Raw genomic sequence first — 27,169 nt, forward strand, 5'->3', positions numbered from 1 at the left:
GCACGTGCAAACTATGAAGGTGTTTTTTGTTACTACGGTTAAAGCATCTGGGGGTCTTCAAACATTTTGTTTTGATGGTTAAATGAAGATTACAAATGCAGATTAAATGGCGCAGTCCTGATTGCATAACAGAAGAAAGTATACAGTGAATTCAAAGGTTTTAAAGGTTATAAGCTAGCAAAGTAAATACCATAGAACCAAGGAGAATCAGGTGTGCCCCAGTAGCCACAAAGAGCCAAAAGTGTAGACAAGGAAGAGTTTAAAAGAATATATCAGTCACTTGGAAGACAACAAACTTCAAAAACAATACCAAGAACAATCAATGCCACCCACATGAAAGAAAGCAAGCAAAGGATTTGTCAGTGTGTGGCAACAGACAGTACCAAACCCTTTATTTTCTTCTTTGATTGGAGATGACTCTACAGAGCAAAAACAGATCAGAAAGGACTACAACAAAATAAATGAGCATCCTCCATTGAATGTTGTTGATATTTGATAGCTTTTCTCAGATAAACATTATATGAGATATAAATGAGAGAAATTAATATACTATATATATAAACAATTAATTATATTATTATATTAATTATCTGATTAACGAACAGACATGTCCCATGAAAGGACATGTCTATTCATTGCCTATTCTCAATATAGATCTCAGGGGTTGTTGCATTTGGAACATACAAACCAAAAACATGGCAGTGCTTAGTACATTTGCAGCAGATCCGAAAAGTATGGTATCAGAGTATAGGTTGCAAATGTACCAGAAAAATAAAGATTACAAATCAGAAAGATCTATAGAAATAAATATGGAAGACAAATTCTAATAAATGCAACATGTGTGTATGAAACTCAGCATTGACAAATTATGATCAAATAGAAGGGAATGAGAATGAAACTAAAGTGGTAGACTTCTGGCTATTACCATGCGTGGAATGACAGTCTAGAGATCTTGATGTGTGGGATGGAGTATAGAACAAGTATGATATGGGGATCCAGTTTGTAATGTTCTGAGATTTTGTAATATATGCAGTTAGACTAACAGTTTTTCGATAATATTTCTAATGGCTGTGTCAATGGAATTCACTGGAGATAGTATGAATGTTGAAATGCATTTAACTATTGAAAGATTTCGATTGGTTGTTTGTTTGAATCTAATTAAATAGATCAAATCCTAATACCGATTTCTGACTGCATTCAAGAATTGGGTATGTGAACAAGTTTTAAGAGTTTGTTTAATCACAATAGTGTTAGTGATATGGATTTCTGACTCCCAAAATGAAATATCATGTTGAGTTGGCTGATTCAAATTGCTTTGGAATCATCTTATTATCTAGCATGTTGAGTTTGCCATTCCATGGATTGGTGACATCAGCTTTAGCTGTCATGGATGGAAACTAGGATCGATCCAAAAATTGATCTGGATGGGCAAGAAAACCTTCACGATGGGTTCTTATAATCTTGTTGAATGTTATCAAATTTTGAACCAATCCAAAATTCTGGAGATTAATATCGATTTAGGTTCCTTCTATTTTATCAGGACACCCATTGCATTGGTATCAAGTTTTGTGTACAAATATAAATTTGTAAGTCTATGGATTGGCATGCTGGAGATGCTAAGTGCAGTGAGTAAGAAATGTCACCCACCGTATTCCTAGCAATCATTTCATTCTGTCCTGGCACTGACATTTGAAGAAAATTGGTGATTTTTTAATAGTAAGGAAGATAAGTATGCATGTTCCAAATTGTGTTTGAGTTTGTCTCATACGATGAGTGAAACCACAGAGTAAGACTGTTCTGCTACATGGGATAGCCACGTAACACAGATTGATTTTGAAATAAGTTGTTCTTACTCATTGCGTCTTGTCCAGATGAATTTTGCTCTTGATTCTAGTCCTTGTGAGAAGAGCAGTTGTATCTCTATCAAGTCTTACACACTTGGTTCTTAAATGTGAAGGAGGGCAGTAAATTCTCAACAATGGAAATATATTAAAGTCTCTATGCGTAGTCAAAATATGAGTAATTCAAATGCCTCATGAAAAGTAGCCATTTATAGAGATACTACATCTAAAGGATATTAAATGAGATAAGTATTTTCTTTTGAGTAAAATTTCTAAGTATTGTATTTCTAATAAAGAAAATCTCTCTCATTTATTTTTTCTATATGTATAATATGAGCTACTTGCCTTGATCTTCTCTTTCGAGAATGTTATTGCAGGAAGAGGAAAATTGAGATTCAGAGGGAGCTTGACATTTCATTAGAGGCAACCTTGAAAGAGAGCAAGCAAATAGAGTATATGATTCAGTCAACCTTTCGTGATCTTGATCATATTAATTCAAAAGGAGTAAACCATGTTGAGATGAATTCTCTAGTGAGCAATAAATTGTAGCAGACAAGAGGATTGTGATTCATGAATATACCTCATGGCTGTGATTTGAGCCTACCCCCTACGTAGATGAGAAAGTAACAACTTCCAAATGATGTCACTTGTATTTGTAGAAGTTATTGAAAGGGGACGATCTTACAATAACTTGTATTATGAGATCAAATAAATTGAGTATATGGTGAATGTCTTGCATTTCAACATTCTGGAAGGCCATTACTCAAAGAGTACTTGGTGAATATCATTGATATTATAGGAGGCTAATAATTTTGATATCAGATGTGATATCAAAACCTTTTTGAGTACTTGGTGAATATCATTGATATTCTGGGAGGCCAATACTTTTGATATTAGATGTGATATCAAAACCGTTTTGAGTACTTGGTGAATATCATTGAAACTTTTTTTGAGTACTTGGTGAATATCATGTCTTGATATTCTGGAAGACCAATGTTAATGTTTTAGCGTCAGTAGAAGTAAAACATTGATTATTTGATATACTAATCTATGTTTATCTTTTTAGATAAATTGTTATTGGTGATTCTTATATATATAATATATATTATATATGTAATATAATATATATTATATATGTAATATAATATATATTATATATTATGCATTATATATCTCATATATATAATATATATATGATATATGTAATATAATATGTATTATATATATTATGCATTATATATTATTATATAATAATATAATAATATTATATTATATTACATATATAGTTAATATATTAATATTATATATATGTTAAAGATAAGTTAGGCATATAGTTATTCATAATCTAAATGGTGATTAACTATAGAGACATGTCTCCTCTCATATTATGCATATATGAGATCCAAATCTACATTTGGAAATCATCAATTACAATGGCAATGAAAATACATTTGCAAAAACGATCTTAGTTATTTCAACATAGTATCAGAGCTGGTTTGCAAATGTTCCCTACAAGATTTGTGAGGTCAATAATTATTCTACACGATGAAACAATTCTTGTAATTGACATATGTTATGGCTACCAATATCTTTGAATGCCCGAAAGAGGTTTGCGCAAACTATTGCTCGTTGGTAGCACTCAATAGTGCTTGGGAAGAATGCATGTAAAATCAGACGACAGCTCGTGGAGAAACAATGATCAATATTAGAGAGGAAATTTTACTAAATAGTGGAAAATTCGAAACACAAAAGGAGATATAGGAAACACTCCCAATGCCAATCAATGATGAAGAAGGAGCAATCAACGCATAAATTACTCAACAATGATGAGCTAAGAAAGGTATCTTAGATAATCTGTTCGCCATCCATGTCCACCACATAGATGGCGATGGTGAAGAAGGAACTGAATATAACTAAAAATAAGAGAATTCTATAGTTATGAGTTTATAGCCAAATCTTCACGGGTGTAGTTGGATATTGCACAACCTAATCCTTCCTAAAGTTACCAAGATACGGAGTCAGATGCATCATAAGTTGGATGTTGTGTGAGATTCTTATCAATTGCATTGTGGTGTGCAGTGTGAATAGACATACCACTTGGAATAGACATTCCCGTCATTAAAATAGTAATCCTTGAAAAGTACACCTCACCCACCTGCATGTCATGGAATACATTCTCTTACCTCTCATTGGCTCATGACATCTAGTAAGGCGATAAAAATCGATACTCCAACAAGGCGATGATGATAGGAAGGATGGAGGATGACGATAGCTAAGGAAAATGAATGTGCATCTCGCGAGGGAAAAATGACTTAGGAATTGTCCGACCAATGCATACGTGGAGTATAAGGAAGATCAAAATGAAGCATTGCATAACCTGGTTGGGTTTGAACAAAATAACCATAACAATGGACTTTGAAATTATAACATGGAACAAGGAACTGCAATGATTGTAAAGGCATCAAGTGAGACGTGCGTACAACAAGGTAAGTTATTAGAAAGGTCCATCCCCGATCCCACCAAGGTAAGTTGGTGGTATTTTCTCTTTGATATACATATATATTTTATATCAGGTTCCTCTATATTATTAATTTAATGAATATATAATATACTTTGTAATTAATATTGAGTATATAATATATGTGTATGTGTCTGTGTGATTATATTTGATGACATTTAATAATTTGATATATGGGAGTATGAAAGATTAAGTATTATATGTTCTTACTTCTATTTATTGAAAACATAATAAATATTACAATCATTTATGTGATTGTTACTAAATAGGCAAGAGTTAAATTTCTAACAGTTCTCTGATATTCTTCTCACAAGTGGAAGTGAACTATTTATGGTTAAAATTAGTAATAATGAGACAACCTCTTCAAGGCTAGATCCATATTACTCTTGGCAAGCACTTGTATTTGCTGAGACAACATATATACTTTTGCATTCATCAACAAAATTGTGACCTCTATTGTTAGGGGGGCATGCGTGGTTTATTGGCAACTCATTTCTCATCAAACTACACAAATATGAGGCTATCAATAGCATCGGAGGCCTAATGACTGACATGTTAAATGCTTCTACCTGGAAATAAGCTTAAAAGTCCTATTGGTTATGATCACTACTTGCTTTGAAATTTTAAATTGTTTAAAGGTGACACCCATGGGTCAAGATTATTTTCAATTGTTGTCAGTCTTCACAGTATTGATCATCGCTTACCTATCTCCATTATGATGTCCTCTTTTATAGAGAATGGATTTGGGAGGTAACAAATGTGTTACTCACAACAATCATTCTAAACCCAAACAGGAAAGTGCCAATGAGGTCAAGGAAGGAAGAAATTTCTATAATCCAACCATAGGAGATACAAGTCATGCATCGCAAGTGGTTAACATGACAAGAAAATACAAGAGCAAATTAAAAAGGTGTCACTCGCAATCAGACAGGGTCCGCGTAACCATTGGGCAAAGGTAAACTTGTCTTAAGGATCAGTGACAAAATGAGTGAAAAGTCTGTTTGTAGGGTATACGCATAAAGTCAAGTGATTAAGTGTAGGAAGCCTAAATCTGAGGTGATCCATCATGGAATTTAAAATGGTAAAGTGAAAGTATGATATATTTTGTGTTTTAGTCCAATATTATAAATCAATTAATTCATATCTGATAGATGTTATGAGTTAATTATTATTGAGTATTATGTTATGAATAAAATTAAGTATTATGTTATCTTGATTTTATTATTAAATGTAAAATAAAGAGTTGTGTTATAAAATTTTATGTTGTTAGTAATAGATATGAGATAAACTTACTAACATCCTAATCAATATTCTTTGGTATTTCTATATGTTAAAATATAGATCATAATATATATATATAGAAAATGGAAGATATACTTTATGTTCAGAGTATACACATTTATCTATATTATATTGGGATGATCTTATATAATTTTGCAGAACTATTTATTATCCTTGAGTATTATCTCCTGTTTCTATACGACCTATGTGCCTTGATCTTTTCCTCTGAGATTGTTACTACAAGAAGATGGAGATTGAGATTTAAAGGGAGTAAATAGTGTTGTGAATAGAATCTTCAATGATCGATAAATTGTAACAGTCAAGAGGACTTTTATTATTGTAACGGTCTAGAGGACTTTAAATCATGCAACTATGTGATCTTAATCATCTATAATAAATGATAAATGATACTTGACGTATGAATTGTAGAGTCATTCAAGTGACACAATCATACTCAATCAAGATATTGGCATATTGTGAACAAGCTTATGTTAGGATGGATTTTCATTGGATAAAAAGAGCAAGTTCGAACTTAGAAAGGAGTTATCATATTTGATACAAAACAATATAAGAATGAGTGGGAATTTTACATTGAGCAGGGAATAATAGTCAATGTTCCATTCCCACTTGAACCATCCTTGGAAAAGAAAATATTCCATGACCCTCTTGGGGCAGATAAGTACTTGTATCTTTTACATTTATCTATTCATTTATAAGGGTTATTTGCTTTGATCTTTTCCTTTATGTTTGAGGATATTCTTACAGGAAAATAAGTTTGGTACTTCAAATATGCTACCAAATATTGCGTAGACTAAATCTAATAATAGTAGTTCCAAAGACCCTGATGATCAAGATGGTTCTTGATGCAAGTATCTTTGATGATTGAAATTATGAGATTCTTCTACAATAAGAGGGAGTTTGACACTTCTCCAAAGGCAATGCTGGAGCTTAGAAGATTGATACTCAAAGGGAGTCTAGAAATCCATGTGAGTGACTGCATAATGTTGATGGGCCTACTCCTACGTATATCATGAGGGAGTGATGAGTTTGAAAAGCATCTTTGAGAAAAGAGAGTTTCTGAGGAAGTAACAAGAGGACCTAACATCCCAGGATCAATATTCAGAGGGAGAAATTTTGAGATGCGATCCCTTATGGATGATATCTTCTCTATGAGAAGTTCTAAAGGGCAAAGTTAAATTAAAATATTTCAAAGGTAAAACTTGATATGTTGATTTCAATCTATATCTAGTTATATAATTGTTGTTTCATATATGTAATGAAAGGTGACGATCTTTCATTGGCATATATAAACAGAAGGTAATCATTGTAAGGTGACGATCTTAAATATGATAGGCCTGTTATCATGGTTCTTTGGGCCGAAATCTACCGGACATCATGATAACAAACAAAAGGTAATCTTTGTAAGGTGACGATCTTACAAATGATAGTCCTATTATCATGGACATCTCTAGACATTGCTTAAGTGCAAGTAGAGATCATGTGTGTATCATTGACATCTCTAGACATTGCTTAAGTGCAAGTAGAGATCATGAGTGTGTCATGGGCATCTCTAGACATTGCTTAAGTGCAAGTAGAGATCATATGTGTATCTTGAACATCTCTAGACATTGCTTAAGTGCAAGTAGAGATCATGAGTGTGTTATGGGCATCTCTAGACATTGCTTAAGTGCAAGTAGAGATCATGAGTGTGTCATGAACATCTCTAGATATTACTTAAGTGCAAGTAGAGATCATAAACTACAAATGTGTCATGGACATCTCTAGACATTGCTTAAGTGCAAGTAGAGATTATAGGAAATACTTTATGTTGCTAAGAGATTTTAATATACATTGTGTTGATTACATAATGATTCTGATTCTAATCTAATGATGTTTTACTTCTCCCTTGCTAAAGAGGGAGTGTTAATGTTTTAGCATCAGTAGAAGTAAAACATTGATTATTTGATATATAATATGTGTTTATCTTTTTAGATAAATTGTTAATAGTGATTCTTATATATATATAATATATAATATATGTGTAATATAATATATATTATATATTATGCATTATATATTATTATATAATAATATTATATTATATTACATATATGATTAATATATTAATATTATATATATGTTAAAGATAAGTTATGCATATAGTTATTCATACTCTAAATGGTGATTAACTATAGAGACATATCTCTTCATGTCTCTTGAAGAGACATGTCTCCTCTCATATTATACATATATGAGATCCAAATCTGCATTTAGAAATCATCAATTACAATGGCAATGAAAATACATTTGCAGAAACGATCTAAGTTATTTCAACAACCAATACTTGTGATATTGAATGCGATATCAAATGAGATATCCATAAAATTTGTCATTCCTAATATTACCAATGGTGTAATATCTATCTTGTGTTTATGCTCCCTAGCTAAGAGGGAGTGTTGATGTTTGATAGCTTTTCTTGGATAAACATTATATGAGATATAAATGAGAGAAATTAATATAATATATATAAACAATTAATTATATTATTATATTAATTATCCAATTAACGAATAGACATGTCCCATGAAAGCACATGTCTATTCATCGCCTATTCTCAATATAAATCTCAGGGGTTGTTGCATTTGGAACATACATACCAAAACATGGCAGTGCTTAGTACGTTTGCAACAGATCCGAAAATTAACAAATGTACATACCTTAAGGACTAAGTGGCTTATATCCATGGTCGTTTTGTGGCTCAAAGGTGTAGCAACTACTAACGTATGCTGAAAGTTCCTAAAAAGGCATTCAAAAGGGCACAATGTAAAAAACATAACAATTAAATGAGGAATGGAAATGCACCTTGTGGCATACCACAGACAATGGCAACAGTGATCGTGGCTGCAAAAGAAAAGTTGATAGAGGGAGTTAAAGAGACAAAATCTTTAACACCATATTTCACTCTCCTTGAACTTCAATTCAGAATGATCAAACTATACTATTTGTTGATAACTTGGTATAAATACAAAACTAGTTAAACCTAATGACTTGTCAAATGAATCATAATCAAACCATCTACAATCTCTAACCTTGAACCTTCTCTAAAAATGTGGAATACCTTGAGATGTCTTTGGAAAGGTATTTATGAACATTTGGGTGCTAGTAATACATTTTGCAGTGGAAATAATCCCCTAGCCAGCCAACAAATAGAGGTAGTCAATCGTGTATTGCAACCAAACAAAGACTTTGCAAAGGGAAATTACTTTAACAGTGTACACTCAATTACAACCATGAACTCTTACAATGCAATGAATGGATTTAAAGTTTATATCTCACAACTATTACTCTAAAGCTCCAGCATGAGAAAGCAATTTCAAAGTATCATATCGATTATGAGATGTACAATGTTCTATGTATCACATCAATTCTTAGAAAAGATCTACCAAAATTTACAATATCACTTTTAGCTTTAGAAGAGATGCACAAACAAAAAAAGAATGCAAGGTATTTTCATGAAATTTGAGCAAACAATTACACGGTTTGAAGTCTGTCTTTTCCTTCCAGACCACTACTGACTGCCTGATAGTCACTCGGAACTATTTTCCCTTCTGCCAGTTACAGGTCAGGGTAAGAGGAAAGAATATCTTGTCTGTCGTTGGCTAACTTGATGGATTCACAATGGAAGAGGCTTATGTTGATTTAGCTTATGCCAATGGCACCTCTGTCATGAATGGATTTAAAGTTTAAATCTCTCACAACTATTACTCTAAAGCTCCAGCATGAGAAAGCAATTTCAAAGTATCATATCGATTATGAGATGTACAAAGTTCTATGTATCACATCAATTATTAGAAAAGATCTACCAAAATTTACAATATCACTTTTAGCCTTAGAAGAGATGCACAAACAAAAAAAGAATGCAAGGTTTTTTTCTTGAAATTTGAGCAAACAATTCCACGGTTTGAAGTCTGTCTTGTCCTTCCAGACCACTACTGACTGCCTCATAGTCACTTGGCACTATTTTCCCTTCTGCCAGTTACAGGTCAGGGTAAGAGTAAAGAGTATCTTGTCTGTCATTGGCTAAGTTCATGGATTCACAATGGAAGAGGCTTATGTTCATTCAGCTTATGCCAATGGCACCTCTGTCATGTGGGATTGAACCAACTGTAGTTATCCGTCGAGGAAGGGTATGGCCCTCAATTACCTTAGTGGAGTTTGCAAATGTAGAAATGCATATTATTAAGTATACCCTTACTGTTGTTTATAAGGAATATTTCATGAGTTTGGCATATCATTTTCTATAAGATAACAAAATCATATTATAACTCTCAAATGACTAGGTACATTTGACCGAAATGTACAAGTTACTATTACTTATGCCTTGCCATTAGAGGGGAAGAGGATATGTTAGCAAATAAAAATTTAAATTGATTCACAATATTAGACATGGTCAATTGCAAATTTATCAAGTGAAATATCTAGGATGTTAAAAACTTAAAACTTATTAAATTTCTGGTATTTTTATTTTCGCAAGTTGACTAGAAATATTGAGAATAAATTTTAAGTTTGTAGAAGTTACTGCTCCCATATTTCAGGACCATTAGTTAACATTTGAATTAACAATAGGTGATATTCTGATTTTAATTCCTGCTTCTAGGCTGCTAATATATGCATATTTATGACTTGTTTTTCTGTACAGACATACTTGGCCCCAAAAATAATCATAACCATGATTATACCTTATTTGAATTCAGCAATTTAAGAAATTAATGTCATTAGATTTCCACAATCCATTAGAAATGCATAAGAAGTTTTCTGGAATTTTGATTGTGTTTGAATTTTTAACATCAACATTTTGGATCACACACAGTGATCCATCATCATGATGGAGAGTGCAAGATGGGTCACTTACAGTTTATTCTCTTGCACTCTCCATCCTGATGATGGGTCAGTGTGCGTGATCTGAAACATTGATGTTGAAAATTCAAACACAATCAAAATTTCAGAGAACTTCTTATGAATTTAAGAAATGATGAGAACAAAAAAGGAAAAAACAATGATGTTACAAGAGGAAAAAGCTATGGTTTGGGAAGAAGCTTGTTAATGAAAATGATAAATTCCTTGGTCAAGCACATGCAACAAAGCACTATTGGAAAGTTGAAAGAAATTCTAAATAGAAGAAATTTGTCTTTTCTCCTTTTTGGAGTGGGTTATTCTTTGAAGTCATTGACTTTTCAAACATTACAAATTTGTTAAGCTACTCACAGAGTCAAATAGACTTACTCGGACAAGATGTAGGAATGAAAAAGTGGTATGAAAGGACCTTCAGCGTTTAGGGCCCGTTTGGCGAGCAAAATAGGAATAGGTATTCTAGAATAGAAAATGGGGCTACGTATTCCTGTTCTCCGTTTGGTTCAGCCAATATTTGATGGGAATTCACGGACCTCAAAATTTATGTTTTCTAAAATAAAAAAAAGTGGAATAGGAATACGTATTCCAATAACACCTATTTGGGTGGAATTGCAAAACCCCATTTTTGGGCCAAAATTGGAATACTTATTCCTATTTTACTTCGTATTCCAATTCCGTTTTGGTGCATCCAAACAAGGAATTCAAAATTTTTGGAATACGTATTCCTATTCCGCTCACCAAACGGGCCCTTAACAATGTTCCCCCGAGTTTTCGGGACAGGAACAGCAAGGGACAGCAGGATGGGTTTCTAGGACGACAAAAAAATTTGGCGATTTTGGGGATGGAGGGAGACAGTAGACGAGGATATATATATATATATATATATATAGAGAGAGAGAGAGAGAGAGAGAGAGAGAGAGAGAGAGAGAGAGAGAGAGAGAGAGAGAGAGAGAGAGAGAGAGAGAGAGAGAGAGGGAAAAAAAATTTAAAACACTGAAATTTGCAAATATACATGTCATTCATATGAAACTAAGCATAAAGCATGTCATTTAAACATTAGAGAACCTTATCATACAACATGTGAATGCCATCTAGGAAATAATAACCAATTTCAGTACTTAATTTTCAATATTCATATCAATAATGTGAACAAAAATGTTTAAATATAAGTTTATAACAGTGAACAATACCATAAAAGTCTGAAAATCTAAATATGCTAAAAGGCTAAAGGGCTGCCATAAAGTATCAATGCATCATCATCATATTCAAGTTCAACATAAAAAAATGAAGCAGACTATTGGTCCTATTCTACCTCTGCTCGCCATCGCATCAAATTAGAGTCCTCCTCACTATCATCCTCCACAGGAAGCGTAGTCTTGTCTAATGGAACCCCAACCAATCCTAGCTTTGTGGCATCCTCATCTATCTGGGCCACATCCTCAGGCTCAACATCCCACCGCAAAGTTGGGTCTGCCTATACTTTAGAGTCTAACGATCCGCAAGTCAACGAGCATGATGCACTGTCACTAGCTTCTCCATTCTTTTAGAGGTAAGTCCGTTCCTCTTGATGGAGTGGATAAATGAATATGTGGACCGATTCCTCTCTGCAACTAAGGAACTAGCAACCTGTGCAGGGAGGCAAGTGGCAAGTGCTTTTAACTCGAATGTATCTCTCTCATGCTAGGTCCACCATCCAATAGGATCTCTTTGTATCAAAACCACTCTATCCAAACTTGCTTGTGGCTTACCCAAGTTTGGGCCACGAAGGTTGGTAAAGTCAAGGAACTGTGCACCAAGAGTAGAGGCCTCTTGAGCTGAATACACCTTATCAATGGCTCTTGTGAAGTCATCCAATACCTCGGGATCATCACATGGGAGGCCCCTTTCACCCAATTGTGCATATCATTTGAGATTTAGACCAAAGGCTTCCATATGAAGCAGGGTATTCATCATGTTCCGCCTCCGCGTCACAATAGGCCTAATATGCTCCTCATAAAACCCCAATGTAGGATCCTTTGCTGCAACAATTCTCTTCGTCTTCCCCAACATGTTGTCAATAGTCTCATATATCTCTCCCAAACTAGGAGTGCCAGTATCAGCATATCTAATGACATCTACAATGGTTGTTATGACAAAGCAAATATATCTACAGGATGCAAACAAAAATTAAAATCAGAATTAGAATTTTAAAAAATTTAAGACTGTTAATATCAAAATCCGCAAGCAAAAGACTAACATTAAATTTGAAAATCAGCAACTTACCTCATTGTGGACCACCAGCTCTCATCAAGGATCCTTTGCTTCATCTCTTTTCCTTTCATAGGACTTAGAATTGGACCACCGTCCCCACTCTGGATTCACCACCATCAACTGAAGGGCCTCATATACCAAAATCATCCTCTCCATCAAGAGGAAATATGTGCAATACCTATAGAGACAATTATAAATTAAAATAAAGTTTAACATTAATGATTGAAAACATCACAGGTAAGTTTGTAACAATTATAAATAAAAGTAAACTTAAAGCAAACATTAAAATTGGCATACCTTGTCTCAACTGGTTTGAGGAACTCATTCTTAGAGAAGGACCTAAATAGAGCAAGTGAAGTGTGGTGGTTGCATATAAACACTTGCACTTCTCTAGCTTCTAACACTGCCTGTTTCACCCATTCAATCTTCCCTATGTCCTTCAATGAATTGTTCAAGACATGAACACAACAAGGGGTCCAAAGGATGTGCCTATAAGCACCCTCTATCATCAAACCGGCTGATTTGCACACAGGTGCAGAATCTATGATAACCTGTACTACACTAACCAACCCAACCTCCTCTATGGCTTCTCTCAAAATGGTAAACTGGAATTCTACATCCTTCTTCTTTCCTGAGAAATCTATGGCTTTCAAAAAATAAGAGCCAGTCGAAGATGTGATATTGATGAGTGATCGATGTCTAACATCAGTCCACCCATCTATCACAATAGAGCAACTCTTCCTAACCCAAATGTGTTTCATATCTTCAAACAAAAAAGCAACCCTTTAGTACTCTTCATCTAGGCTGGTGGTTTGTAGCTTATGCTCACTAGGGGGTACAAATGAGGGATTCATATTCAATATTTCTTTCACCATTTGTTTAAAATAAGTGGAATGGGCTGCATGATATGGGATACCATTAGCAACAAAGAATTTACAAATGGATGCCTCAAATTTTTCCTTTGCTTGTGCATTAAACATACTTTCCACCAAACCCTTCTCACCAGTACTCATCTTTCTCTTCCCTCTAGACTTAGTGGGGCTGCCACTAGTACCAATGGCGGATGACATATGCCTCGATGATTGTAACAGAATAGATGGTGATGTCACTGTCAAATTTTGCCCCTCCATTTCAGCCTCTAAGTGCAATCTTTGGCATTCTAATCTTTGTCCATCGATCAAGTTAGGACAAGCTTTGACTCCATGGCATGCAACACCTAAAAAGTGTGATTTTATCCTTGTATAGCTGCCCCTAAAATCATTAAGATAAACATGGCAATCCTCTTGAATTCTTTTTATCTTTTGGCTTAGGTGTGACATTGGAGAAGAGGTTTTTTTCTATTGAAAGGACCCTTTGCAAAAAAATTACGATGGTGGAAGGGCATTTAAACAAATCAGATTTAGAATTAGCTCTGTCCCACTACTAGCAACATCACCCCAAACAACATTTTCTTCCTCATCACCACTACTAGTACTCCCACTGCTGCTCATTGTGCTTTGTTTTGAGATCTAAATATGCAATGGAAATATGAGTTGAAACAATGGAAAAAAAATTTAAAATCAGACTTTTAAAGCTGCAAATCTATTTTTAAAATGGAAAATAGAAGCATACAGAGTTTCATACTTGGTGCACAAAATGGAAGCTCAAACCCCTGCTCAAGCTCTTGGAAGCAAAAAAATCACCCCCTCCTCTTGCAAAATGAAAACACCAGCCAACTACAACACATTCCACCTTCACTACCAAAACTAAACAAATGACAAAACAACCAAAATGTGGTCTCTTTTAACCTTATAGGGCATTTGGAGGGGTGGGGCCCACCTGGACAACCAAGTTGGAAACCTTAACTTTTTGTTTTTGTGTTCACTTTTATTATTTTTTGCATGCTAAAAATTGGGGCAGTTGGTTGTCCCGGTACGATCGAGGGACGTGTAGACGTCCACTTTCCGTACCAGGGACAGCTTTTTTGGCCCAAGTGTCCCCAAGTACCGTAGATGTCTCCTGCCAATTTGGCCATTGTGGGGATGGTTGGGGGACATACCCCCATCCAGGGGACATCCCCGTCTCAAAAACTCAAGGTTTTTTGCCAAGGAAGCGTCCTCGGGGTACATAGGTTTTTTAAAATCTAGCATAGGATTGTTTGGTAACTGCCACATCTGGCCCATTTCAAGGAAGGCCTTCCACAAAGTAATTAAGATACAATTGGCTCCATATTTCATCCTACTAGAGAGGATGCTTAAGTTGCAAAAATCCTTGCAACTTATGATCATGACATCAGATTGGACCAGGCAGAGGAAGTCCAAGCTAGAGCAAGGCAAAGAAGATGGAGGAGACAGTAATTAGCAATATGTTTAGTCAGATGTGATAAATATATTTTGTATCCCTTGTTTTCAGCATCACCAAATTTGAGATTCTGATAGTCTCAACCTTGGGGAGATCTAGAAGTGCATTGATTGCATGCTTGGTTAGATGAAGGATGTCATTCATTAGAGGACCCACCCCGCAATTTACCTCAAGAATTTTTCCACTTTTGTTCATTATTCGATGAATCTGGAAATGTTGAACACCTATAGGTCAAAAGGATTGGAATAGGTGAAGGGAATTTGTGAGAGAGCAAGGAAAGAAGGTGAAAAAGAGTGAGATCAATAATGGGTTTTATTCAAATTTGAGGTACACATCTTTTGTACTTATTGTTTTCAACATCATCAAGATCAGATAAATTTTAGCCTTAGGAAGATCTACAAGTGCAATGAGAGAGACCCCACTCCTTTGTAACTAATTCACTTCACTGGCATTGTTTCAGTCATTTAAGGAAGTCCTCTAACCTACTGAAACTTAGTTTGCTTCATACTCCATCCTACTAAAGAAGATAATGGAGTTGTGACAGCCCTTATTATCATGACAAATGATCAATCCCAAGATAAAGAAGGGGTAAAGGTTGACATATATTCTGGTTATTAATATTTTTAGTTAATATAAGTAACATCTTTTTTCCCTTGTTTTCAGAGTCATTAAATGTAGGGATTTTGCCAGTCCATGCTTAGGGGAGATCTACAAGCACATTGATAGCAATTCTTGGTCAAATAAAGATCTCTATTCATGAGAGAGACCCCTCCCTACTGTTCCACATTAAGCATATTCAGCCCATTATTCACTCGAGGTAGGCTACATATGCGTAGTGGTATGTGAAAGACTTGGAAAATTTGTTTCAATTGACAACCACAAGGTGAGGAATGGCCTCATGTAGGCCCTCAAGTAAATGCATAGTCTAGAGGAAGCCTCATTGATCTGAACTCAATGGATTAAATTCACTAAAGTCAATGGCTACATGAATTCGTCAAAAATCAATAAGCACACTATGGCACAATAAAGTTCAATCAGTTGTTAGAATCTGCCAGCACCAAGATTGTTTTTCATGCTTGCCATTCACTCCTCTGCAGGTTTTCTAGTTCCTCTGTTGACATTTTCAAATCAGGTCACACATAGCTTCATCTACTTTTTAAAGAGGAATCCGCATATCTCTAAGAGAGCAGAGAAGTTTATTGTACATAGAGCCTTGCATCTTATTGATCCAAGACACCTGAGTACAAGGAGAGGCTGATGCCATGGTAGTGTCTAGAGCTTGAAAACCACAACAGGTTGATGAGGAGCAGGATGTGTGTGTGTGTGTGTGTGTGTGTGTGTGTTGATCCAAAACACCTGAATACAAGCAAAGCCTGATATATGTGCATGTGTTACATTTCTTTAAAAAAATGTGGAATGAAAGAACAAAATGTAGATGCATGCTTAATCTTACCAACAAATTTAATGTCTGTGTTATCTACAAGCCATTGTGCCCCATCTCTCATAAAGCCAACATAACTTGTATCGAATTGTCTTTTCCACATGAGACGCCTGTCAAAAGGTCAAAATGTTGAATTCAGTGCATCTTACAAGTAATTCATCCACTTCTTAGCTTACTGCTCTCATATATTAAATAATTAAAGAGTTCAAAAGAGACATGGAATATCGGCAGAAATTTGAAGCAAGTAAATTTTACAAATGCCCCACAAATGTCTTTGCACGCTAAAGAAAGAGATGTCATACCAAGATGCAAGACAGAGAAACTTAAATTGAACTAAATTTAGAAATAAATTGAGAAACTAAAAAATTCACACCACAGAGTTTCATATGGGACCAGAGTTGACCACAGACAAACAACTACACTAAACCGAGCCATAAATAAGAGTCACCAAAATAACAAGATATACAAAATATATTTAAGCATCACTTTCCGTTGGAAAGAAGATATATTACAAAATTAATGATTTTCCAGCTAGTGTCACACATGAGAATAGCTTAAAATTGTAATTTTATAGCAATGAAACAAAATAGTTACATTTCCTGATGATCGAAAAAGTTTGTGGTTATAAATTCTCTAGCAGTCAGGAAGATATTGCCTATTACTGCTAGTTCTTTCAGAGACTATCAATTAGCTGATGTTGAAGTGGGTAATCTTTCGGTATTTTGAGTTATATAAAAAGTACAGATTAACAAATGGTATTTTAAGATTGAATACAAGCATTCAAGGCTGGTGACTCGCCTGCTAAGAACCTTTATTTCCCTCAATTTTAAGATAGAGAATAATCACCAAAACTAGTTAATGTGCAAACCTACCTATATAAGCACTACATAAAATAAATGTTGTACTTATTGTGTCACAGTAAAATAGACTACACCTCAAGAAAAATGCAATAAAACAAAGACCTCCCAAAGGGTCTTTTTTGTTACGATGACTAAGGTTATTAGAGTCTATGTTACCTGACTGTAACTCAAGTTGGAAGTTGCCAACCATAAAATAAGAAAAATAATCCAGTGGTGAAAAAATATTTTAAGAATATTCACCTTGAAGCGTAGTAAAAATGAAGTAAGACATGGTATAAGTGAATAAAATGTATAAACAAAATTAGTTAAGGAATAACAAAATACATAGCTACTGCAGCAAATGCCCTTCAGTCAATGATGGTCTAACATCGCTTCCAATATCAGTTTTCCTCTTGCATCTGTAACAAGCAAATGATGCATATTTGGTGTAGTTTCATAGAGGTGCCTACTTCACAGATTACTCATGAGAAAATATAGATATTATCCCAGAAGATATTTCTTCATGCATTTGCTTGCTGCTATTTATTACACCGAAGGCATTTATTATCTGTAAAGGATGAGCTGCTAAAGAATACCAATGACTGTCTTGCAATTAGAACCAATGGATGATCTCGTCCATCAGTAATTTAAATTTTTTGACACTTTTTACTTTTTCTCTGTCAATGTTTTCTCACCACATCCGAAGAGCTATTAATTGCAGATTGTCTCACATAATCAACGTGAGCCAATATTATTTATTTATTGTTATTTGTAATATTTTAAAAACCTTCCATGTCACTTAAACTTAGTATTAGACTTTTAATTTATGTCCTGAGCTCTCTTCTATGATTTGTCTTATACGCCATTTGGATAATGTTCAGTCAAATATCTATTTACGCAGTTTTGAGTTGTAATTAATTAATACTGACCCCTACATTTAGGTTTTTTATTTTCAATTGTAAGCCAAATGTATTGAGTTTTGAATTTTAACTAATCAGTATTAATGTATTGAATTTTAAGTTCAAAAGTGGTAATTCATACAAACTCGTCTCTCATGAGAATCTAATTTATCATACAAACACAAATTTGCATTTAGGTGATGTTAGTGCTCTTTTTCCTTGGCATCTTATATTGCACATCCAAAATGATTTATAGCTAAGATATATTCTTTTGCTTAAGCCTAATTATTAAACATGTGCATTTAAGGAAATTTCTTTCTAATCCAAGTCTAAGTTACTCATTTTATTTTAAATTAAACGTTTCATAATGACAGTAGTATCTTTTGAAAAAAAAAATCATTTATTATTATTATTATATATTGTATTTTAGATTTGAAATAAATTTATGTTTGAGCTAGTAATTGTTCTATTTAATTTTATAGTTTACTTCTTTATGTAAGGATGGATATTTCTCCAGATTTACTAGAATTTATTTGAGTTGAGAAGATAATTAAGTTCCATGTTTTTAGCAATAGTGAGAGGGAGCTAAGTGGATAGAAAGAGAGAGAGGGATAGAAGTGAAAGAGCAAGAGAAAGATGGGTAAGGCAAGAGATATAATGACGCGGGGGGGGGGGGGGGGGGGGGGGGGTGGAGGTCGGGGGGGCGCTAAAAGCTGAGAGGTTCAGGGAGATAAAGTGGGAAAGATAGAGAGAACAGATAAAGAGATATGGAGGAATAAGGAGAAGGGGCAATAAAGAGATATATAGATGGTGAATGAGAGAGAAAGATATAAGGAGATAATAGGGATAGAGGGATAAATAGGTTATAAAATAAGTAGAGATAGCTAAAGCAGAGATGGAGATAGGGAGAGGTAGCAAGAGGAAGAGAGAAATCATGAAATATGCTCCTAAATTTTCCAATTAGAGTCCTTTCTTGTTGGACAAATAAGGAAGATATTCGTAATGGTGCCTAGTAATCATGTATTACATAAATATATGCAAAACATAGAACAATGTATTTTTTCTATTTGATTTTCTACCTCTTCAGTGTACCCATTGCACATCAATGTAGTATTGCCAGTTTTTTATTCATGTTATGCATGGCAAAAGCATACAGTAAGGGTCACATCAAAGTTTTCATTGGTAACGAGAAACCCAACAAATTACCGACCATATTACATGGGCCTAAGGAAAGCTTTATGCTTGACCAAAGGCAAGGCACCTGCAGCTAAAAGTCACGATGATCGAACTGGAGTGAAAAATGACTTTAGAGAAAACACTTTGAAAACTTGTTAAGAAAATCTATCAACCTGCAATAAGATTGTATTAAAACTAGAATTATACAGATCCATATTATTAAAACTTAAAATACCTGTCAGTATTAAGTGTTCGAAAAAGCACACGCCGGACACCTCTTGGAATGTTCAGGGCCTCCATAACCTTTGCTACAATAAGAAAGAAATCCAAATAATATTAAATCTTTGCTGAAACTCCAATTCACAAGGATGTATAGTTATGTTCTAATAATCAAATACTAACAGTCAAAAACACAAAGCTGAAATGGATAAGTCGCTAGTTTTTCTCCATTCATTCAGAAAACAAGCTTGATACTAAAATGTAAGTGTTTTCTCTTTAAATTATATCATGCTGATCACAAATACTAATCACAGATTAGTTATCCAAAAGGGTGCAATAATGACAGAGGAGCCAAATACTAAAAGATGCAATGAAGAGTTGCAATTCTTCAAATGATATTAAAAAGACATCAATAACCAGTCCAAGGACATTATTCAGACAGAAGATTACTTTATATTCTATACAGACCTAAGTGGTCGTAATCCACTAGACATCAGAAAGCCAGATCCCATGAGTACAACGATTAAGATCAGGAATAGTGACATATATGTCACATAAGTAACAAGAGTTACATCAGAAATTGCAACAGTACAGATCACCCATCATTGGGTCATCACCATTACAAAGATATTATATCAGCCAGAGATCAAATAAATATCCAACGTCTTTACAAACCAAACAGAATCAATCATATCACATTTCAATAAGGCAGATATCAGAAACAGTGAATAACTTCAGACCAGTATGGTACATATCACTTTTACATTATGATAAATCTGTAACAGTGATTACTTGGTCTTGCAAATTGCTCTACAGCAATTCTAATGATACTTATTGCAGATCAGTAATCAACATTGATCGTCAGGATCTATGACATTAGGTCATTTAGTTGACTATCACTATACTTCCAACTTCAATATATATAATCCTTGTTTAGTCTTTGATATTGATTGGATTGGGAATTTTCACAAAGTCATTTCCATCATTATTGGAAGTGTTTTTGGTTATCAAAGTTTGATTGAAGATATCAGAACTACTTAAAAAGACATTTGCATATTGTTCGTCTATATTCTTTACCAAAGATCAGTTGCATCTCTCTAGCAGTGAATTAAAGAATATATCAGAAGCATGGGTGATATTACTTCTACATAACATCAAGATACATGCACAATTGCATTGATATATCTACCCTGAAAAAATATTGTTATTAATACCTAACATTTATTTGTGGCAAAATAAAGAATTGAGTATAAGTAATAATAGAAAGAAATTTATTGTGATTTAAAATATAAGGATTTAGTCACAGACCCTTAGGAGTCATACAAGTCAAATAAGGGATTATTAACAAGCTGAAAGTTATCCTTGTTTCTGAAGCCAAATCTCTCTTCTTCCAAACTTTCCTTGTCTGATTTCTCTGGACAACGTTTCAGGTCATAAGTCTCAGCTAGGTTGTCCACTTTATCATTTCTTCCTTTGTCTTTTGGTTCCTCGAAGTGTTTTGTTCCTACACCCTGATTTTCTGTTTTTTATGTTTTCATGAACATCTATCAACTTATCATTTTTTTGCTTATATCAATCCAAGGTCCTACGATATATAGCTGTTGATCTATTCTTGCTTACTGTCTTGTTACATCATCCTTAAAGGACTTCAATGCTATACGTTGAGATTTTTGACAAGGTAAATGTGAGTGAAGTTCTTGAAGCAATATTTGAATTACAATACTTAGTCTGAACAATCTCTCCTATTTAATTTTCTGCAATTTCTCTCTTTCTTGTGAAGCTATCATCTTGGCATGCCTAGATATCATAGAGCTCTTTCAACATCTTCAGCACGATCCCTTAATTTCCCTAGTTCTTTGCTTGCCATAGTTTCATCAAAACATTTTCTCACCTACTTGTTCCTATCCTTCACTATCACATCTCTTTGTCTATCTTCCTCGAGGTGATTAGATTTGACACACAATGTATTTTTTGATTGACTGACATTAGAAATATTACTCTTCTCATGCACAAACACTGACATTCTAGTCAATGTCATGTACTTTTTAAAAGGTGAAGTATAATTTTGATCAACATCCTTATCTCCAAGCAACTTCACATAATCTGAATGATGACCCCTAGATTCAATCCCTACTATGTCATCCTCAATGTATGACCTTGAGATGCAGTAAGAGCAATCTCATAATCATCATCAATCCATGTACTCATTTCATTTGTGACAAAAGGAGGACTCAAAAAATTAACTGCTTCTATTCCTTCCAAGTGTCAAAAACTATTTCCTCTCCTTGTATCTTGTTGCCACTATTTTTGGTGGTCTATTAAGGTTAGATTCTGAAAATATTTCTCCCATTCACTTCCTAACTTGATTTTTTCTCATTCTTCCTTTTTCAAGTGAGGCTTCAGTTTTTCCTCTTTCTCGGTTGCAAAAAAGAAACACACCATTGCCAGAAGAAAAGAGGCATGCAAAAAACTCCATATTGTAGTAAAACTACTATCTTTACTTTTCCTCACATTGTTTGATCCATCCTTCGTTCCAAATTGTATATATCATGAAATTAGAGTTCCCAGACTCGGAATCGGCTTAGACTTGGCAAGGCTGACTCAACTCGTGACTCAGCTACAACTCAGCAACGACTTGGCAATGACTCGGCAAAATGGAAAAAAACCCTCGAAATCATAGCCTTTTAGAATTTTATATATATATATGAAATTATATATCATATTTCATAACTCGTTTCGAGTCATAAAAACTCATCAAGGTCTGCTTTAGTCAGCAACCCAAACTACCGGCACAACTTGTGAAGAGTCATGGAACTCTGTGTGAGATAAGGTCACTCTCTTTGATAGTGAGAACCATAAAATCTTTCATAGCCTCAAAAACACCACCATCATGTGTGTCATTGATCATAGTGCAAAAGTGATAGAACATGTTGTAGATTAGTTCTTGCAAATCCAAGTACAAAAGAAGGTTAGATGTCCTAATTTCCCCAAATATTTTTCATATGGTTACCCTTCTCAAGAAATGTGTACTATTGATGGCAAATAGGTTGTTGAGACTCTCTACAATTTGAATTAGGTATAATGATTGTATTGCTTCTCTCCTAGTAAACTCCTTCCTTGATCATTCTTCTTATTGCTTCTTATATTTTCAAATTCATTCTTTGTACTACATTATATTAAGTGTTCTAGAGGCTAATAATTGTCTTTTTCAAAACATCATTCCTCGATTGCACTTAATACTCAACTTATTGCTTGCTCCACAGTGTTACATTGTTTCCTTGAGGACCTTTTAATAATTGTTTTATGTGAAGTATATAGTTAGTTAAGTTGATTTGGTATTTTTAATTAAGGAGTTATGATTAATATGATTATGCTTTCATTAATGGAAATGCTTAGTCAATGGTATCTGCATAGGATTTTATTCAAGAATGGATAATGTTTTATGATACTATAAATGATTTATTGTTTATAAGATTATGAAGATGAAGATAACTAGGCCTTCCTTCTCAACGGGTACAAGAGTAGATCAATCCCACAAGTGAGGGAAGAGTATCAACAAAGAGAGGGGATGTAAGAATGAGGTGAAGGTCCAAAATGCCATCCAAGAAATAACCCATAACTGAGCATTTGGTCATCAAGTCTTGGGTTGGGATTATTGGCCTTGCTCGTCCTTAGTCATGTTGGGTTATTCTTGGTCTCCTTGACCATGGTGGGGAGGTATTCATTTCATTCCTTGACTTGTTATATTATTAAATATTTTCTTGTTAATGTGAATGTTATTGAGACTCAACTCTATTGATTTAAATGAAACGACCTCCTAATTATCTCATTATTTTTATTTATATATGGATACGAGTAATGTCCTTACCATTTTTATAATCAAAGGAAATCATTATGTTTAATTCATATTATTCAGCTATAAGTGTGCAATCCATCATGTGAGTAAATCAATCTGATCTTATCTTTTTATCATCATGGGGTCTTATATTGATATTTATATACATGCATACATACATATATATTTACACGAGCATACACATTGGAAGAGCACAAATATGCATTTTTTCATATCTAAGGTTATTGAATACTTGTGAAGAGATCCATAACTTCAATAAGCTTTGCATTTCTAGCATACACATATTATATATTATTATATTTTGCATATTTGATTGGAAGGAAGATTGAGAGCTTATTATTAAAGAATGACAATTTTAAGTCCTCTACAAATCAATCTTTTTGGTTCTCAAAATTGAATCACTACCATAATCTATTTGGAGGTAACAACGGAAATAGGGGAGAGGTTGTTTGTCATGAGATGGGGGTTTGAAGCTGCGACAATTTCATCTTTACAGGGGAGGGAGAAACAAGAAACCTAGAACAGTATTGCAAGGAGTTTTCACAGAGGAAACAACAATCACATAGACTCGGGGTTTGGGGAAATAGGAGGAACATTTTGATGTCATTGGGGAGATTAGACATTGCATATTATTGTTTGGTACTAGAATAAGAACAGTTGAGGAATTAATTATAGGAGGACCAGACTCTCAAATAAGAAGGAACAAGACATCAGTTCAACTTTTTAAGCGAGTATCAAGCAAGTCATGCCGTTCTCTATATCCTTTATCACTATCTATTCCATGTCATATTTTATCAGTTTTAAAAGGGTCAATTGACATGCTTATAAGAATGGAATTAACATGAAATGACCATACTCTTTTATGAATGTATCAATACCAACAATTATTATCTTTCATTAACAATGGTTTATATCTCTTGCATGTAGACAATAATGAAACCTTCTTTAATTACTTTGTATTTTATCCTCCAATGTGATTAGTCTCTTTATTGCACAATAGCAAAATATATGTTGTGAAAAAAACCAAGACCTTTATAACGGTAACTCTAGACATGATCAACCAATAGTATGAAAAATAATCATTTTAGTTTTCCTTTCTACATCAACTAGTGTGGAGCTAGGTGAGCCCTTCATTGAATATGTCATTCGAACAAGAAGATCCTCATTCGATTGACCCAAAACGAAATGAAAGGTTAATCTTGATCTGTTTGTCAAATCCTTGCTACGAAGTTTAAAGGTCAAAAGGCCAGATTTATGATCTACAATCTTTTGAATTCATCAAGTTGATCCATTACTCCAATTCTTATGAATCATTCGGGTGTGCTTGTACTAGAAATCATTACTAAATCTAAGAATCAACACAGTGACAACATATAGTTCTTATCCATGATATTACCATCAAGAAGTGGTTACACAAGAGTCTAGAACAAAGCATCCCTTTTCTTGCCTTCAAGATTTACTAGAGATGTTCTTCATGAAGCTTATGCCATATTATGTTTCCGTTTATGTTTGTTGTTCAATTCAAACAATCATAGAAATGATCTCATACTCATTGTTGCAAATTAATACAAAAAGATTAGATGTGTAAACTATATATTTTTTGGGTGTCTCTTTTACATGCTTTTTATCTGTGCCATAGAAGCGGAAATCTGCAAAAAATACTAATTATAACCAATTAATCTTTAATCCTAGAGCCAGCTGATTTTTTCATGAAAAAATCATCAATCCAATTTTCAAGGACCTTTTTGCATTTGAAGCCCATAAAAATGATATGAAATTCTGTTAAAAATAGCAAAAGAAGATAAAAAGTCATTGCAAAAACCTAAAGAACCCTACAAAAAACTCACAAAATTGACGAATCACTCAGAAATAGGATTGTCTCTAGGACAAAAGCGAAGTAAATGCGGAATCGATCTGGAAAATTGTAACTTTGTCAATTTACTTTTATTTTCGATCTTTGAAAAACCCTAAACATACAAGCAGGAGGAGCAACGGTGATCATCAACGAAATTTGAAAGGGCCTCAATCATCCTACATTGTGAGAGGCATGTGAGATAGTGTCAAAGCAGCTGATAAATTTGTTCTAAACTACGGTTTCAGTATACCCGAGCTCTCTGCGCCTCGTCCCATGGATTCTAATGAGACCAAATATATAATTAACATGATACCCTAATTTTAAAAATATAACTATTAAGCACTATTATAGATGGCCCTTTAATAGGAAGCAGCAAACCCCTATAATTTATAATTAATTTTCTAAATGTTCCAAAAAAAAAAAATATTAAAATCTCAGTAATAGAGTTTTTTATTTTTTATTATTAGTCGAGACTAAGCTTGGTTGGACTAAGGGTTAATACAGCAAGGGAATCCACCTCCCCAAAAGGCAAAACAAAGGAGGTTCGTTAACAGACCAGAATCCTTCATTACCCCTAATGCCTCTCTTTGTGTGGGAGCAAAGAGTCATATCAAATTGCTCCACCTATGCAAGCCTTTTCTTGCCTTTACAACCTGTCAACCATCTTCCAATCTAGCTACCTCATTTCACCAATCCACATCCTAGTCCTGAACCATAAGGTCACCCTCCCCATGTTGGGATTGACTCTTCCCTGCCATGTCATCCCTCATCCCTCTCCTCATCTCTTGAGTCCCAACTGGAGAATTTCCATTTCTGACAGGAATATCCAACCCATTATGTTGCAGCTCCACCCCAACACAGCCTGTAGCAATCCTATTGTCAATAACTTTTGTAGTTTGTTCCACCCTATCCACCTTAGAAGATACATGTGTATGCTCGTCTGACACAATGTAGGCAAAGCTCTTTTGCTGCTCACCTTTTTTCTCAACCATGTAACGTTGACCTGAGGCATCTTTCCACCATGAAGTGAGCTTCCATACTCTGCTTTTGTTGTATTGAAATGCCATATGTCCAGTCCAGAAGCATACCCTTTAATAATCTTGGGGCTGAACCCAACTAACCTTTGAAGATTTGATTGTAATCTTGGCAAGAAGCACTTTAACCACATCCATTTCCACCAGTATCCTTGCAAATGTAGAACGTAGAGATTCAAAGAACCTTCATCAACCAACAAAAAATCTCCTATAGCATCACCTACAGCCTCTAAAAATGAATCAAATCAGAGATGCATTTGAAGGTTAGGAAGTTGATGTCAAAAGCTTCGCAAATAAGGTTTAAATCTGAATGCCATGGCTCTAACATCAAAGCAAGTTTATTCTCCAACACAAATGAAAGTCACAAAGAATCTTGGTCCTATCATACACATTCTCAAAAACAATAATAAAGAAACCCTTTACAGCAGGATAAATTTGAACATAGCCTTTAATGAGTGGTTCCTAGTTCACCAAAATCCACTTGTGTAACTCTGTCAAGCTTGGCCAAAGCCCCCTAAATCAGCCAATGAACCCTAGATCTGAGAAAACTGCCACATTATGATCTGCCTCTTCCACCAAATCAAACTCCAAAACAACCAAACAAGCCTCATTCGTTGGTGTGAGGGCAGATTCTAGTTGCCTGCAGTACCCTTTGAAATAACCTACCCACAAAGCATCCCCACCATCAAGAGGGCTACCAACAGTTCCC

General features: G+C 34.4%; 1 protein-coding gene across 1 annotated transcript in view; it reads right to left on the minus strand.

Annotated features, from left to right (window-relative positions):
- LOC149551526 (cyclase-like protein 2) overlaps positions 1–27,169 on the minus strand; it is a 175,723-nt gene that overhangs the window by 24,114 nt on the left and 124,440 nt on the right. Inside the window, exons 3-4 of the mRNA XM_089787024.1 lie at positions 19,732–19,804; positions 16,595–16,692 (exon numbers count right to left, since the gene is read on the minus strand). Coding sequence (XP_089643150.1) covers positions 16,595–16,692; positions 19,732–19,804 — 171 coding nt within the window. The remainder of the gene's footprint in view (positions 1–16,594; positions 16,693–19,731; positions 19,805–27,169) is intronic.

This window comes from Cupressus sempervirens, chromosome 6 (assembly GCF_028749045.1).
Source record: "Cupressus sempervirens isolate cs-2001-9-10 chromosome 6, ASM2874904v1, whole genome shotgun sequence".
Taxonomy (NCBI): domain Eukaryota; kingdom Viridiplantae; phylum Streptophyta; class Pinopsida; order Cupressales; family Cupressaceae; genus Cupressus; species Cupressus sempervirens.